We start from the raw sequence: 16,397 nt of genomic DNA on the forward strand, positions 1-16,397 counted from the left end.
ACATATTCCAAATCTGAAAACACAGCATAAGAGATGAAGGCTGAGGAAACAATAGGCTGAAAAAGACCATTTTATGGGAGGCTTAATTGTCCAAACTAGCACAAATGGTCTATAGGATAAAGGTGATGATGAACTGAGGGCACAGATGTTAATTTGGGAGTTTGACAAACCGTTACTGAAATGTGATGTGACTGCTGAACATTCTTGACATAGGGCTTTCATGATAGCCATAAAACACAGTCCTATCAGCTGTCACAGTTACATCTGGGAGGAGTGATATATGAGAAAGATCAATAAATGAGGCAACCTTGGTTGAATTGTACAACAAAAAAGAGCAATCACATTAATGGGAACATACTATTCCTACTGAATATTTAGACAGAGGTAGACAATTATTAATTATATATCCAAGACATGTCAAAATGATAAATGAATGATAGCTGGGAATCTCAACAATTCTGTAAGTAATATGAGAGTAGCAGAATAATGGGTTTAGAAGAAACTGAATTCTTGAATGCATTAAGAAATATTTTAAGTATAACAAACACAACAGGAGTACAACAGTGTTAGTGAAGGAACACTGGTAAGTGGAAAAGGTAGCAAAAAGAGTAGTGATTATGAGTTGTATTTAGTATGGCTATGAAGGACTAAAGGTGGATCAGAGTAGTTCTAAATTGGAGCAAGGTTAATCTTACAAGACTAAAAGACTATTTAATACAAATAGAAATGGCTCCTTGAAGCCAAATCTGTCGGAGCTATTTAAGGTTTAAGTACTGAACGTTCAGAACAAGGAAGTATCTATCAGTAGGGCAAGAAGACCCCAATTCTAAACTCATAAAAATACAGGGCAGAACAAAGTGAAAAGGTGCTGAAAGCTCAACATAGCAGAATCTGGCTGTAAAGGTGCACTGGTGAAAACAGATAACAATTTAGACAGGTATGAAAAATGCTGGCAGGCAAAATCTAAGCACCCTCAAGATATTCTACAAATGCATGACAGGAGAGGATTAGAAAGTGAATTATATTCAGAAGTAAGGGATTGATTATGGATGCTGAACATGTGTAACGTTCTCAATGAATATTTTGCATCTGTTTTCACCAGAGGGAGATTTAGATAAGCACTTAAGTTGAAGGGGAATAATGGGAAGCAATAGAAATAATGAACAATGAGAGAGATAATGCAGCATTCTTAAAAGTGAATAAACTACAATGACAAGATTTGCCTGCCTACAAATCTGTGAAGGCAAATACACAAATGGAAAACTGGCCTCTATTTGCTAGGACATGGAAATAAGAACAGGGACGTCACATTGGAACATGTTAAGCCATAGCTTGAGCCCTGTGTAGAGTTCTGGTCATCACATAATAAAAATATTAGTGCTATAAGTGTGGAGAAGATTTACAAGGATCTTGTTACAGCTATGAGGGAAAATGTCTAAGCTTTGGTTGCTTCTGTTGGAACAAATTACTACAAGTTATAATACAGTAAATAAATAGTGCAAAAGAGGATTAGTGAGGTAGTGAGGAGAGGAACTGACAGGAAAAATATCCTGCTCATTGAGGAGTGGGGATGGGATCTGCAACACACTACCAAAAAGAATGGAGGAGATAGAAAACCTCACCTCATTGTAAAAATTACTTGAATGCCTATTTAGTGAGCTGTAATTTTCCAGTCTTTAGACCCGGAATCGGGAAGTGGAATTAACTTAGTTGATCAATAGTTGGCATTGAAAAAAAGGGCCGAATGGCTTCCCTTTATGCATAAATTTTATGATTCTGCGGGGGGGGGATTCCAAACACTTGGGAAAAGCCGTGGCTTAATGACTCGATGTTAATAATTCCCGATGACACTCCCCCTAATCAGGTGTATGAAAAGTGACAAAATCATACTCTACCAGTTATGGGTTGTTAAAAATATTGAGACTACCCATTTGTTACCGAGGATTAACTCACAAGATGTTTACTGTTTTCAATACCACATATTAAGTGAAAGTTGAAGAGACCAAATGATTAAGATTGTCATGGTATTATTACAGAACACCTTTAGTACAGTAAACCATCCTCTGGCACTCGGGAAAATTTATGAAAATCATTATACAGAAATGGTGATAAAAGAATATTGGGAAGGATAATTAAAAAACTGATGAGCACTTAGTCTATAGAGGAGCTAACAAAATTAAGAAAGTTGAAAGATGTAGATGAGGGAATTGACAGCATGAAAATCGATCGTGTCAAAATGAAAGGAAATTTACAAAAGGGCAAAAGAATAGAGCTTGGCGAGAGCAGTGAAGACAGCTAAAGACCGAAAAGAGCAAGGCAAGGAAGGGACTCAAATCCTAACACAAACAGTATCCATGCCATTTAATAAATGTCACTGAACACTTTAGACAGATTCATTAACGTGCAACATGCAGACATAGGACACTTGCTTCAAATGCAACTTCATGTTGGCAAAGGCAAAATACCTAAAGTCAGGAATTCCCGAGGATGTGCTGATCCCAGCTCCAGTATGCACCACTAAATAAGAGGCGTTCCGTACTAGATCAGCCAACTCCAACACCTTCCTCTCGAGTTCCTCAGGGGGATCAAAACTCTGTAACATTAAGAACGCAATTTGGTTTCAATCTGAAGTTTTACTTGTGGCTTTAAAGAACTGTACTTCCTTCAACCTCAGATCCTTATAAAGTTAAAACAAATGCTAAGATGTCCGCTTGGATCACTTGGGAGCAATGGTAACCAACAGCAAATGACGTAAGATCAATCACCCTCCAGGATTTAAACCATCATTACAGCATAAGGTAAACTGCAGGTTCAAAGGTGTAAATCAAAAGCTGCAGATGCTGGAAACGTGAGATAAAAACAAAAAATGCTGGAAACACTCAGCAGCCTCTGTGGAAGAAGAAAAAGATTTAATGTTTCAGGTTGAAGACAGTTCATCAGAACTGGAAAAGTAAGAAACCAAGATAGCTTAAGGTTACAGAGGGCAATAAGGGATGGGAATCTCTGTGACAAAATGAAGTCAGAATGGCATAGCTTATAAGCTGTTGAAGGTAGCATCAGAATTGTTAGAGAGAAGGAAGAAACACTAAGATGCATGTAAAAGCTATAAAATGTAGATCTGTGAGAAATGCCCAGTATTTGAACCAGAACTTCCCAGTGTTGCTCTACGCACCCCCCCCCCCCCAATCTATTCCGTTCCGTGTCAGGTGGCAACCTTGCTGTTTTTTTTTTACAGAGCTGTGTTGCTAGCTCGACGCTCAACCCAGTATGGATGGAAAGCGTGCAAGGAGCCGGCTGGATTCAAACCCAAGACCACTACATTACCAGGTTCCATCTGAAAGAATGATGCAATTTTCCTCCCTCTAGTAGTGCATTCTGGCATCCTGGCCATTTCTTTCCCTCTTTCTGTCTTCGCTAACCCTATCAACAGATTGCTTCATCATTGCAACCATGACTTCTCCCTTTCAGAAATGTTTCCTTTATACTATCCATCACCTCTACCTTTTCTGGAAATTAAATAAACTATTTTAGCTTCTTTTACTCTTCTGACAAAGGGTATCTGAGCTGAGATGTCAACTGTTTCTCTTTCTGCCTGTTGCCTGACCTGCTGAATGCTTTCACCATTTTCTAGCGTGCTTTCTTCATTGGTAATCTAATGAGTTTGTATGTTCTCCTCATGAATGTGAGAGTTTCCTTTGGGTGCTCCAATTTCCTCCCACAGTCCAAAGACGTACTGGTTAGTCAGTTAATTGTCAGTTGTCTCGTGATAACATTGGGTTAAGTCAGTGTGTTGCTGGCAGTGAGGCTTGAAGGGCCAGAAGGGTCTATTTCGCACTGTATCTCTATATAAATCAATAATAAATCCAAGCTGATTTTAAAGCAATCTTGAAGGAATTCTAACACATTATAATTCCTGAAATAGGCATCATTAAACTCATACATTTTATACATTTAAGCTTTTACAAGGAGAAAGCCGGGGAACACCATTAATTGTTGTGTACACACTAATAAAGGGGGAACTTCTGAAATAATCCATAGATCAAAAAGCATTTAAGGTTATCTGAAGCAGTGAAAATGCTACAAAAAGCTTTCCCCCCCCAAAGTTTTCTAACGATGAACACAACTTCATCAATTTCAGATAATGAAGTAGTAGGTGAAAGCAGATTCATTGTTCAAAGGATGCGCAAGTCAGTAATTGTTTGCAAGATGGCTGTGGACTGATTCTCCTGCAGTTAAATGGGTTTATTCCTCTTTCAGAAGGTCCAATGAATGCTACCGGCACCCCCAATGCATTTCAGATAAATAGTTTATAGGGTAATACAAAACAAACAATACTAATCTTATAGTGTCACTTAATAAGACCTTAAAAAGACTAAGAAGGATAATCCATTAACAGCAGAAAATGCTTTAACTGAGGAGATGAGAACAAATGCAAACAAGAGTTGAGTCATATAGATCTTAGACCTTGATCAACAATTTCTGATGATGGCTGGTCTGCAATCTCCACTCCACAATTTTAGTTTTGGTATGGTTCAGGAGGACTGGAAAATTGCAAATATCACTTGACTCTTCATGAAAGGAGAGAGGCAGAAGAAAGAAAATTAAAGACCAGGTTAGTCAGTGATTGGGAAGATGTTGGAGTCAATTGTTAAGGACATGGTTTTGGGTACTTGGAGTACCATGCGATAGGTACAGGTACCATACCATAGTCAGCATGGTCCTGAATGGAAAATCTTGCCTGACAAATCTGTGGGAATTCTTTGAAGAAATAACAAGGTGGATAACAAAGGAGAATCAGTTTATGTTGTATACTTCGATTTTCACAAGGCCTTTGACAAGGTACCACATGAGGCTGCTTAACAAGAGCCCATGTATTACAGGAAAGATACCAGCATGGACAGAGCATTGGTTAATTGGCAGGAGGCAAAGAGTGGGATTAAGGGGAGTTTTTTTCTGGTTGGCTGCGGGTGACTATGGTATTCCACAGGAGTCTGTGTTGGGACTTCTTTTTACATATGTCAATGATTTTGATGACCGAATTGGTGGCTTTGTGGCCAAATTTCAGGATATGAAGATAGGTGGAGGGGCAGGTAGTGTTGAGGAAACAGGCTACAGAAGGACTTAGACAAATTAGGAGAATGGGCAAAGTGGCAGAAAGTGTATGGTCATGTATTTTGGTAGAAGAGATAAAAATGTAGACTATTTTCTAAGTGGAGAGAAAATTCAAAAAATCTGAGAAGCGGAGAGACTTGGGAATCATTGTGCAGCATTCTCTAAATGTTAACATTCATTTCAAGAGGACTTGACACCTACCAAATATTGAAAGGCCTTGACAGAGTGGATGTGGAAAGAATGTTTCCTACGGTGGGAGAGGGTCAAAGACCAGAGGACACAGCCTCAGAATAGAGGCCAATCCATTCAGAATGAGGATGAGAATGAACAACTTTAGCCAGAGTGGTGAATCTGTGGAATTTGTTGCCACACATGGTTGTGGAGGCCAAGTCACTGGGTATATTTAAAGAAAAGGTTGATAGATTCTTGATTATTTGGGCATGAAAGGATATGGGGAGAAGGCAGGAGACTGGGATTGAGAGGGAAATGGATCAGCCAAGATGAAACGGCAGAGTAGACTCAATGGGCCAAATGGCCTAATTCTGCACCTATATCTTATGGGTCTGATAAGTTGATTCACAATTCATAGTGAATCATTGTGACTTACTATACCAAGACTATTTTCTCCAATCAGGGGTAAGTATCTGATTAACTACCCTTTACGACCTGTGTTATAATTATCAAGGAACACAAGTCCTTACACACCAAAAAATAAATCAAAATGAAATTGAATTCAAAGCAGAAAATGGTAGAAAAATTTAGTATAGAGGACAGCATCTGTGAAGAGTAGCAATCATTGTTTTGGTTCTGTGAGCCAAACCCATAATGCTGATTATTTCACTTTCCACAGATGCTGTCTGACATTTAATGCAGACAAGTCTAAGGTAATGCATTTTGGGAGGACAAACCAGAGCTGGACAGTCACAGCAAATGGTATGGGACTGAAGAGTGCAGAACAGAAGGACTTGGGAATACAGATCCATAATTCCTTGAAAGTGGCGTCACAGGTAGGTAGAGTCATAAAGAGAGCTTTTGGCACTTAAGTCAAAATACTGAGCACAGGAGTTGGGATGTTATGTTGAAGCTGCTTAATGAGTGAGGTCTAATTAGTGAGGTCTAGTAATTTAATGAGTGAGGTCTAATTTGGAGTATTGTGTGCATTTGTGGACACCTATCTACAGGAAGATAAGATTGAAGTAGTACAGAGAAGATTTACAAAGATGTTACAGATCTTGAGGACCTTAGTATAGGGAAAGGATGAATAAGTTAGGGCTTCATTCCCTGGATTGTGGGAGAATAAGGGGAGATATGATAGAGGTATACAAAATTATGAGGGGCAGAGGTAGGTAAAACAGGAGGTTTTTTTTCCACTGAGGTTGCGTAAGGCTGGAACTAAATTTCACAGGTTAAGGGTGAAAGGTTGAAATGTTTAAGGGGAACACAAGGGGGGACTTTTTCACTCAGGGTGGTGAGAACAAGCTGCCAGCAGAAGTGGTGGATATGGGTTTGATTCCAACATTTAAAAGTTTGGATAAATACAAACCTGGGAGGGGTATGAAGTGCTATGTTCGAGGTGCAGGTCAATAGGCCTCAGCAAACTAGTTCAGCACAGACTAGATGGGGCAGAGAACCTGTTTCTGTGCTGTACTTTTCTATGGCAGTTTCCCCCGATCTCTTCAGCTTTGTTTCCTCTCTAACCTCTCCTCATAAGGCATCTTTAGCTCAGAAATTGATCAAAGCAAATGCACAGCTCCTTAGGTAAGGGAACAAATGTTTCACTTCATACCCCAGGTGCAGTCTCCTTTACGACTATTATGAATAGGTCTCTTTCGCCAACTTGCTCAGTAAAGGCTAACATCATTTGTTTCTGATTACTGGACCTGCATGTTGACGCTGTCCCTCACTTTCTGATCTCTCAATGCCGCATCTTATCTGGGAGAATAATGAACTCTACAGACGATTGGGGCCCAAGCAACGCAGCTCTCTGGCCCAGGGCCTGTGGCACGACTGGGACCAGCCTCATCAGACCCAATACTTCTTGAACCCGATGCGGGAAAGGCAGGACAGTGGCGCTACCTCCCTTACCTCAGGCAAGCCGCACTTGCCCTTATGTTCGTAGTGCGATAGCCCCGCCGCGTAGTTAACGGACATGGTCTGAAGGAGAAGCAGGTAGCAGTAACTCTGCAGACAAACACAACGCACTGACGCTGAACGAGCGTCATGACGCTACGCACGTCAACCGGCTGCCGTCACGTGAGAGCGCTCGTCTGAGCATTTCCGTCACGTGGCATCGGGCGCCGCTCGTCAGCCGTCACGTGGACACGCGCTTACGCCCACCGACGCAAGGTGGGTGTGCGGGTCTATCTGCGGACGTAACGTGAACATGCTTGGCTGTTTGACGCCGTCACGTGATTTGTTGCGCATGGCTGCCGATGACCTTCGAGATGACCGTGCTGCAGTCCCGCTCACAGCCTGGGCCTGGGACGAGGACAGATGGTAAAGCCATCATAGGGACAAGCAGAAGATTGGCTTGGCCGGAAAGTGGCGCAAACTTGAAAGGAAAGGACATGGAGCAGTACAAGACAAGAAACGGGCAGTGGACAGGAAAAGCCAGACCTCAGTCTGGTTTGGAACAAATATGTCACGACTCAGGAACGTGGAATATAATCACGTTTAAAGGCCTAGGATTAGAACATTTGTAGGGTTTGAGAGGCTACCCCTGTTTATCTTAGACCACAGTGGGGAGGAGGCCACTGGACAGCTGTCTTAAAGACCTTGAGAAAACAGTTTAAGAAGTTACAAGAGTAAATCTGCAGATGTTGGGAATTCTTTTTTTAAGAAGTTCCCTTTTTTTTAAAGAAAGTATTTAAATAGTTCCCAACAAAGAGTTTCCTTAAATCTCAGGATTTTTACCAGTGCCTATTGTACCATGTCATTAACAACAATGGAGACACACAAATTTGTATATGTGGAATAACTAGGATACAGAAGCAAGCTTCTTTATTGAAATTGACTCCAGCCTGCGCATAACCTAAACATGAATATTACTGACCTCCCTCCCGGTACTTATCCTTGTAAGTGGAACAAGTGCTACACCTGCCCTTACACTCCTCCCACACCACCATTCAGGGCCCCAAACAGTCCTTCCAGGTGAGGCAACACTTCACCTGTGAGTCGGCTGGTGTGGTATACTGCGTCCAGTGCTCCTGGTGTGGCCTTTTATTAATTGGTAAGACCTGACGCAGACTGGGAGACCGGTTCGCTGAACACCTATGCTCTGTCCGCCAGAGAAAGCAGGATCTCCCAGTGGCCACACATTTTAATTCCACGTCCCATTCCCATTCTGATATGTCTATCTATGGCGTCGTCTACTGTCAAGATGGAGCCACACTCAGGTTGGAGGAACAACACCTTGTATACTGGCTGGGTAGCCTCCAACCGGATGGCATGAACATTGACATCTCCTGTTAATGTCCCTCCTCCCCTTCTTAACCCATCCCTGATTTATTTATTTTCCCCCTCCCCTTTTTGTTCTCTCTCTGCCCTTCACTCTGACTGCTTTCCATCTCCCTCTGGTGCTCCCCTCCCCCTTTCTTTCTCCCTAGGCCTCCCGTCCCATGATCTTTTCCCTTCTCCAGCTCTGCATCCCTTTTGCCAATCACCTGTCCAGCTCTTAGATTCACCCCACCCCCTTCGGTCTTCTATCATTTTGCATTTCCCGCTCCCCCTCCTACTTTTAAATCTCTTACTATCTTTTTCAGTTAGTCCTGATGAAGGGCCTCAGCCTGAAACGTTGACAGTTGTTTCTCCTGTAGATGCTGCCTGGCCTGCTGTGTTCCACCAGCATTTTTTGTGTGTTGTCTGAAGCCATGCTAGCTCTTTTGGGTCTACCCAATCAATCTCAGCAACACAATTTTGACTCCAGTGCTTTTGGAAAACTGAATTAAATGCACAAGAAATCATTAGCAATCACTTAGCAAAAGATCTATAGATACACAGTCTCAACCAGCCTTATTTATTGATGGATTCAGGGCTAGGAAATACAAGCTACAGAGGGAGATAGGCCCAAGGCAACAATAAACAGACGGAGAGATTGAGCTATCATCATCTGATGTGGACATTTATTGCCAGAGGGGAGCTTTGTGCAATGGATGCAAGGTGGTAGGGGGCCTTTAGTTTGTAGCTTTATTGACCGTGTTAACAATGTCTGGAACTTGCCTTTCTAAGTATGTATACATTATTGTCTTTGTAGCTTGACTAAAGTGATAGTGACATTTGTCTGGAGTAGATGCAGTATGGTGAGCGCACTTGCCTGTCGCTTAGTTCCACTTTAATGTGAAACTTGTTGGAAGTGTGGTCCAAACACTGCTGTGAGATTTAGAGAAGGTGCAGAGGAGATTTACAAGATGCTGCCTGGATGAGAGAGCATACCTTTTGAGTCTAGTGCCTTTCCCTTTTGAGTGAAAGAGGAGGAGAGGAGACTTTGTAAAGATGATGAGGGGCATAGATAGAGTAGACAGCTGGTACCTTTTCCCCAGGCTGAGAATAGCTAACATGAGAGGGCTTAAATTTTATGTGATTGGCGGATGTATGGGGGGGGGGGAATGTTGGAGGTAGGGTTTTTACACAGAGTGATGGATGCGTGGAATGTGCTGCCGATGGTGCAGATAGAGACAGGTATATTAGGGACATTTAAGAGATTCTTAGGTAGACACATGGATGAAAGAAAATGGAGGACTATGTGGGAGGAAAACGTTAGATTAATCTTGGATTCAGTTGAAAGGCGAGCACAACATCATGGGCTGAAGGGCCTGCCTGAGCTGTTCGGTTCTATGTTATTTGTTGAGGAAAAATTGAGAGCAGTTTTGGAGCAATAACATATCTGAGCTTGACTTCGATCTGTTTTTGTTCTGTTGGGTTTTTGGTGAAACTCTTGGTTCAAATCATAGCTCACATGCCATTATGCAGCAGGTATAGGATAGGCATTTCTGAGAACTGCCAAATTTGAGGAGGATTCTCCACAGCCTTTCTTGGGTTGGCAGACATAGCAGTTGATGCTGCTCCCTGGATTATTCCTGGAGATGTGGGAAATGCAGGATCCTGGAGCAGGAAACAAATGGCTAGAGAAACTCAGCTGGTCGAGCAGCATCTGTGGAGGGAAATGCATCGTCAACTTTTCAGGTTAAGACCTAACATCTGATCTCACCAGTTTTGATTTTTTCATAGCACAAGTGTGATGTAGGTTTCTGTCTTTACATCCTTTAAGGCAGAATGTTCCAGAAGCCTTGAAAATGGGAGGCATTTTTCTAAAGTTCAAAATACATCTATTATCAAAATATGTATACTATATACAACCTCAAAATTTGTCTCCTTTTAGGCAGCTACTAAACAAAGAAACCCAATAGAACACATGAGAAAAGACCATCAAGCAGACAATGTGCAAAAAAATCCAAATCATGCAAACAATAATAACATCAGTTAATAACTCATCGGGGTGATTGATAAGTTTGTGCCTAAGGTAGAAGGAGATGAGTTATTAACTTCAAGCTTTCTGCAAAATCACTCATAGAGTTGACCTGCATGTACATGCAAAGAGAGCTGTATAACTCATCTCCTTCTACCCTAGGCCACAAAATTATCAAACGCCCATCTGTGGACACTTTCTGGAGGTTCACGACCGCTGGACTAAGTGTGTAAGTGTAGGAGGGGACTGTGTTGAAAAATAAAGGTGCTAGGTTTTCTAAAATTGAACCTTAGGCCATGAACTTATCAATCACCCCTCGTATGTATGTCAGACTTTTGACTTTAATGACATTATGGAAACCTGTTTGTTTCTTTCATAACCCGGGGATGGCCTGAAATTTGTTCATGATTAAACTTAAACTAACTGGCCTATCCGTTGTCACATTTGCTTCCTCCCTCTTTAAACAACTTTTTGCGCCTTTCCCTGTGGTGTTACCAGTAATTTCCAGGTACAACTCGGGAGCAAACAGATTCGATATATTGCATATTGGGAGAAATGACTGAAATCTTGGATGAAGAGTTAGTTTCATGAAATATTTTAAGGAAAGATTATGGGGTGGTTATGATGGAATGAATTAAAAGGACTGTGCCTGAAATGAAATAATGCAAAGGTTTTCAATGTAGCACTGAAGGAGATTGTAGAAATGAGGTGGGGCAAGTACCATGAAAGTTGCTGAAATATGATAACAAATTAATTAAGAAAATAAGTTAAACTTTTCTATGGCTAATCTTGTGTTTTTGGTATGTAGAACCTGCTGCCTTTTAAATGATTCCATCTTCTGGTCACCATTATTTCCAATGTGTGAAGCAGAGTAGTGTAACACTAGGTATTCTGTTGTTGAGCTCATCCTGTCTCAGGTGCAGCTTCAGCTCATTGGTCAGATAGCAACATTTAGAATGCAATCTGTTGCTGTTGATTGGCTCTCCACTTGTCCTTCAATGCGGGCTATCAGGTTACATGAAATGACATGATGTAATGTGCCCACAGTTGCAGTTCTGCAGATACAGCAGTGAAAACATACTTGTGGAGAAAGTCATTAAAAAGGCAGCTGCTATCAAGGTACATAAAGGAGATACTGCATGTTAGAGTACAGATAAGTTTGAGTATCAGTGAGAACAGTTAAGGTGTCAGTGAACTTGCTGAAAAAGGTATTAATTGTTCTTTGGTGATATTCTTTGAATTGGGATTTTTTAAATGCACTGTCTTGTTCTCAAATTTCGTAGAATGTATGGGTGATAATGGATTATTGCTGTGAGTTGATGCTGGAACTAAACAGTATTGATTGTGAGCAGTGGCTCAGGGACAGCACTCTATCAGATGGTTAATGTACAGAATGACGAGTAGTGAGTAAATACTAGTTGGAATCTAGATGAGGGTTCAATGCTTTACATTTGGAATAAGAAACAATAACATAGTAATATAGGAACAATAACCTTTTTCTGTGATTCATGAGTCTCTGAAAGAACAAAGTATTTTGTAGAAATTCAGTACAGCTACAAGTATTACAGGATCACTCAGATACTTAAATAATCAATACTGGTATTCAATACAATGAGGTACCGGTAACATGATTAACCATGATCCAACTTCCCATGTCAGGTTGAGCCACACTGTTGGGACTAGTAGAGGAATCAGAATCAGGTTTAATATCATTGGCACATGTGTGGAATTTGTGGCCGTAGTACATTGCAATGCGTAATAATAAAACTATAAATAGGTAATGCAAAAAGAGCAAAAGAAGTAGTGAGGTAGTGTTCATGGGTTCAATGTCAGGAATCTGATGGACCTGATGTCAGAGGGAAGAAGCTATTTTTGAATAATTGAATGTGCACCTTCAGGCTCCTGTACTTCCTTCCTCAAGGTAGTAATCAGTAGAAGGCACGTTCTGGGTGATGGGGGTCCTTAATAATGGATGCTGCTTTTTTAAGGCATTGCTCCTCGAAGATGTCCTGGGTGCTGGGGAAGCTAGTTCCCATGATGGAGCTGACTGAGTTTACAACTTTCTGCGGCTTATTTCAATTCTGTGCAGTGCCTCACCCCATACCAGAAGATGATGCAGCCAGTTAGAATGCTCTCCATGGTACATCTATAGAAATTTCCGAGTATCTTTGGTGACATACCAAATGTTCTCAAATTCCTAATAAAATTTAGCCACTTCCTTGTAACTGCAATGATATTTTGGGCTCAGGAAAGATCTTCAGAGATGTTGACATCCAAGTTCTTGAAATTCCTCTCTCTTTCCACTTCTGATCCCTCAATGAAGACTGGACTATGTACCCTCGACTTACCTTTTCTAAAATCCAGTCAGTTATTTGGTTCAGTGCAAGCTTGTTGCTGCAACACCACCCAACCAGCTGATGTATTTCACTCCTGTATGCCTTCTTGTCACCATCTGAAATTCTCCCAATAATAATTGTGTCATCAGCAAATTTATAAATGGCATTTGAGCTGTGTATAGCCACACAGTCATGGGTGTAGAAAGAGTAAAGCAGTAGGCTAAGCACACATCCTTGAGGAGCACCAGTGTTGAGTATCAGTAAGGTGGAGATATCACTTCTGATCTGCACAGTCTTACAGTGAGGAAATCGAGGGTCCTGTTGCAGACAGAGGTACAGAGACCCAGGTATAGGAGTTTTTTGATCAGAAGTGTAGGAATGATTGTATTAAATACTGAGATGCAGTCAATAAACAGCAGCCTGATGTAAATATTGGTATTGTCCAGGTGACCCAAGGCCACATAAAGAACCAATGAGATTGCATGCACTGTAGATCTATTGTAGCAATAGGCAAATTGCAGTGGGTCCAGGTCCTTGCTTAGGCAGGAGTTGATTCTAGCCATAACCAACCTCTCAAAGCACTTCATCAGTCCACTTACTATTTCTGGCAGCCAAAAGACCTAGCAATTGCAATCTGGCATGGCAAGGTTTAAGACGACAACAAATCAAAATGAAAAGAAAAAACAGCAATTAGCTGTAATAGCTCTTTCGCTGTTACCGCTATATCTATTTGTGCATTTTCTTCTTTACTCCTGACATTGAGACATTAATATTTCATAGGTTTCAATGACTCCTATTGTATTTCTGTCAGTTTAAAAACTTTAATGCTGGAGATGTTCTGCTCCTTTCTGACACACTGCATTTGATATGAGATATTAACTCTGTTTCTCCTGCCAAAGATGCTTGCTGACCTGCTAAATGTTTCCTGATGTTTTCTGATGTTGTTCCTATATTAACCCAACAGATATAATACAAACCTATTAGTTCATAAATGTCTTTTGAGAGAAATAAACCTATTTTCTCTCTCTCCTTTATCTGGTCTACGCATGACTGCCATCTTAAAATATGAAGTTAACTCTGAAGATTCTCTGAAATGACTTAGTAAATCATTTAATTGTAAAACAACTGTAAAATATTGCAAGCCCCTGAGGAAGACTACCCAGTATTTTTCCTGGGCGTTGTTGGTGGCCCAGTTGTGACTCATTGGCTCTGACACTTTACAGCCAGGCCTTCAATTGATTGTTGCTATGCAGCCGTGAAGTCTGGGTGGCTGTAGGAACAGCCCAATGGTGAATGTGACAGTGAGTATGGGCAATGAGCAATATAGAACACTGCAACAGAGGACAGGCTCTTTGGCCCATTATGACATTTTAAACCTCGTCTGCCTGCACATGATCCATATTCCTCCATTCCCTGCTTCTTCATGTGTCTGCTTAAGTGGCTTAACCTTTGCTATCGGATGTGTTTCCACCACCTTAGGTGATAACAGGTTAAGGCGAGGTAGGTTATCTGTTTAGAATACATTCAGAAAGTGTGTGTGTGAGGCTGGTTTTCTGTGCTCGGTGTCAGAAGTGGGAGGTTCTGGAGACTCCCGACTCCTGGACGGCCACATCTGCACCAGGTGCATTGAGCTGCAGCTCTTTAGGGACCGTGTTAGGGAATTAGAGATACAACTCAATGATCTTCGTCTGGTCAGGGAGAGTAAAGAGGTGATAGAGAGGAGCTATAGGCAGGTAGTCACACCTGGGCCTCAGGAGACAGAGAAGTAGGTAACAATCAGGAGAGGGAAGGGCAAGAAGCAGGTGCTAGAGCAGGCATGGGCAAACTACGGCCCACGGGCCATATGCGGCCCGTTAAGCTTTTTAATCCGGCCCGCAGAACTTGATGAAATTATATTAATAAACCTTGTTAATGTTTTTTCCCCGCAATTCTGGCGTTTTCCCAATAGATGACCACTGCATATACATTTGTGGCGACCCATTTCCTGGCACATCCGAACCGGCTCACAATTAGCCAGCATTCCGGCTACGGGAGATAGCCTGCGGGGATTTGCGAGCATAGAGCTTTGGAGCCTCTGCGCAGGTGGGGCAGGTTGAGGGAGGCTTAAAAGTGAGGCTGGGGATTTCGAATAAAGTTTTTTTCTTCGACTGCAGTTACCGAGTCCATGTCGTAATTTTAGCGCTGCATGTAGCACACCGCTACACATTGGCCTTTGTTGAGGTGCAGCGTATTACTCCACATTTGCGCTTTACTCTTTGTTCAGCTCGACCTATTTGTGTGAACAGGCGTTCAGCGTCATGAACATCAACAAAGCCAGCCACGGATCCAAGTTAACTCACCAACACCTCAGATCCATCCTGAGAATCGCCACAACAAAACTAAATCCAGACTTTGATGCGCTGGCTAAAAAGGGAGACCAACAACACTGTTCCCACTGAAATTAAAAATAAGTTTCTTCATTGTGTTATGTAAAAAATGCATTTGAAAATATTTTTTTCAATAAGCCTTACATGTTACATGTCATTTCTGTTAAGTGATGGACATGAGTAGTGCGCAGGTGCATGTACGTTCTCAAAATAAAAAATGCGCTCCAGATCAAATAACGCGCTCCGCATACTGGCTGGTCGTTGTTGAGTTTTGGCACAGGGGACAATTGAATAAGAAGGAGCAGGACAAGTAGACCTGCATCTCCTACCGTCTTTGAAATAAAGACAGTCAGGAGGAGATGATAATATGTTGAAGGATAACAGAATTTTCAGTGCTTTAAAATAATAACTGTTACTATTAAAAAAAGCTGTATTCATTTAATTTTCAGTGTTTTAAAAGTCATTTCAATAAATAGCTAAATACCATGGGACTTCAAAGACAGATATTTTGTTGTAATGCATTTGTTCATTTTCAATTGAAATTAAAGCACATGTTTTCTACATATCCCATGATATTTTATTTTCTCTTATGAGGTGTATTACCAAAACACTCCGTGCATCTGCTCCTGGTCCGGCCCCCCTGTCAAATTTTAGAACCCTTTGTGGCCCACAAGTCAAAAAGTTTGCCCACCCCTGTGCTAGAGCATATCCAGTGGCTGTCCCCCCTTACCAATAAGTACTCATGCTTGAGTACTGTTGGGGGAGATGGCCTACCTAGGGGAAGCAACAGTGGTCGCGCCTCTGACACAGAGTTGGCCCTGTAGCTCAGAAGGGTAGGGAAAGGAAGAGGATGGCAGCAGTGTTCATTATATAGTTAGGGGTCAGACAGGCAATTCTGTGGACGCAGGAAAGAAATGCAGATGATAGTTTGCCTTCCTGCCGGGATGTTTCTGATCATGTCCACAATACCTTGAAGTGGGAAGGGGAACAGTCAGAGGTCGTGTTATGTCTTGGTACCAGTGACATAGGTAGGAAAAGGGAGGAGGTCCTGAAAGCAGACTACGGGAAGTCAGCAAGGAAGTTGAGAAGCGGGACCTCAAAGGTAGTAATCTCGGGAAT

At 41.6% G+C, this 16,397-nt stretch overlaps 1 protein-coding gene across 1 annotated transcript in view; it reads right to left on the reverse strand.

The window, feature by feature from the left end:
* sirt6 (sirtuin 6) overlaps positions 1-7,354 on the reverse strand; it is a 40,509-nt gene extending 33,155 nt beyond the window's left edge. The window contains exons 1-2 of the mRNA XM_059991682.1: positions 7,198-7,354; positions 2,466-2,593 (exon numbers count right to left, since the gene is read on the reverse strand). Of these exons, the coding sequence (XP_059847665.1) occupies positions 2,466-2,593; positions 7,198-7,263 (194 nt within the window). The 5' untranslated portion in view covers positions 7,264-7,354. The remainder of the gene's footprint in view (positions 1-2,465; positions 2,594-7,197) is intronic.
* Between the last annotated feature and the right edge of the window lie 9,043 nt (positions 7,355-16,397).

Source organism: Hypanus sabinus, chromosome 16 (assembly GCF_030144855.1).
Source record: "Hypanus sabinus isolate sHypSab1 chromosome 16, sHypSab1.hap1, whole genome shotgun sequence".
Classification (NCBI taxonomy): Eukaryota; Metazoa; Chordata; class Chondrichthyes; order Myliobatiformes; family Dasyatidae; genus Hypanus; species Hypanus sabinus.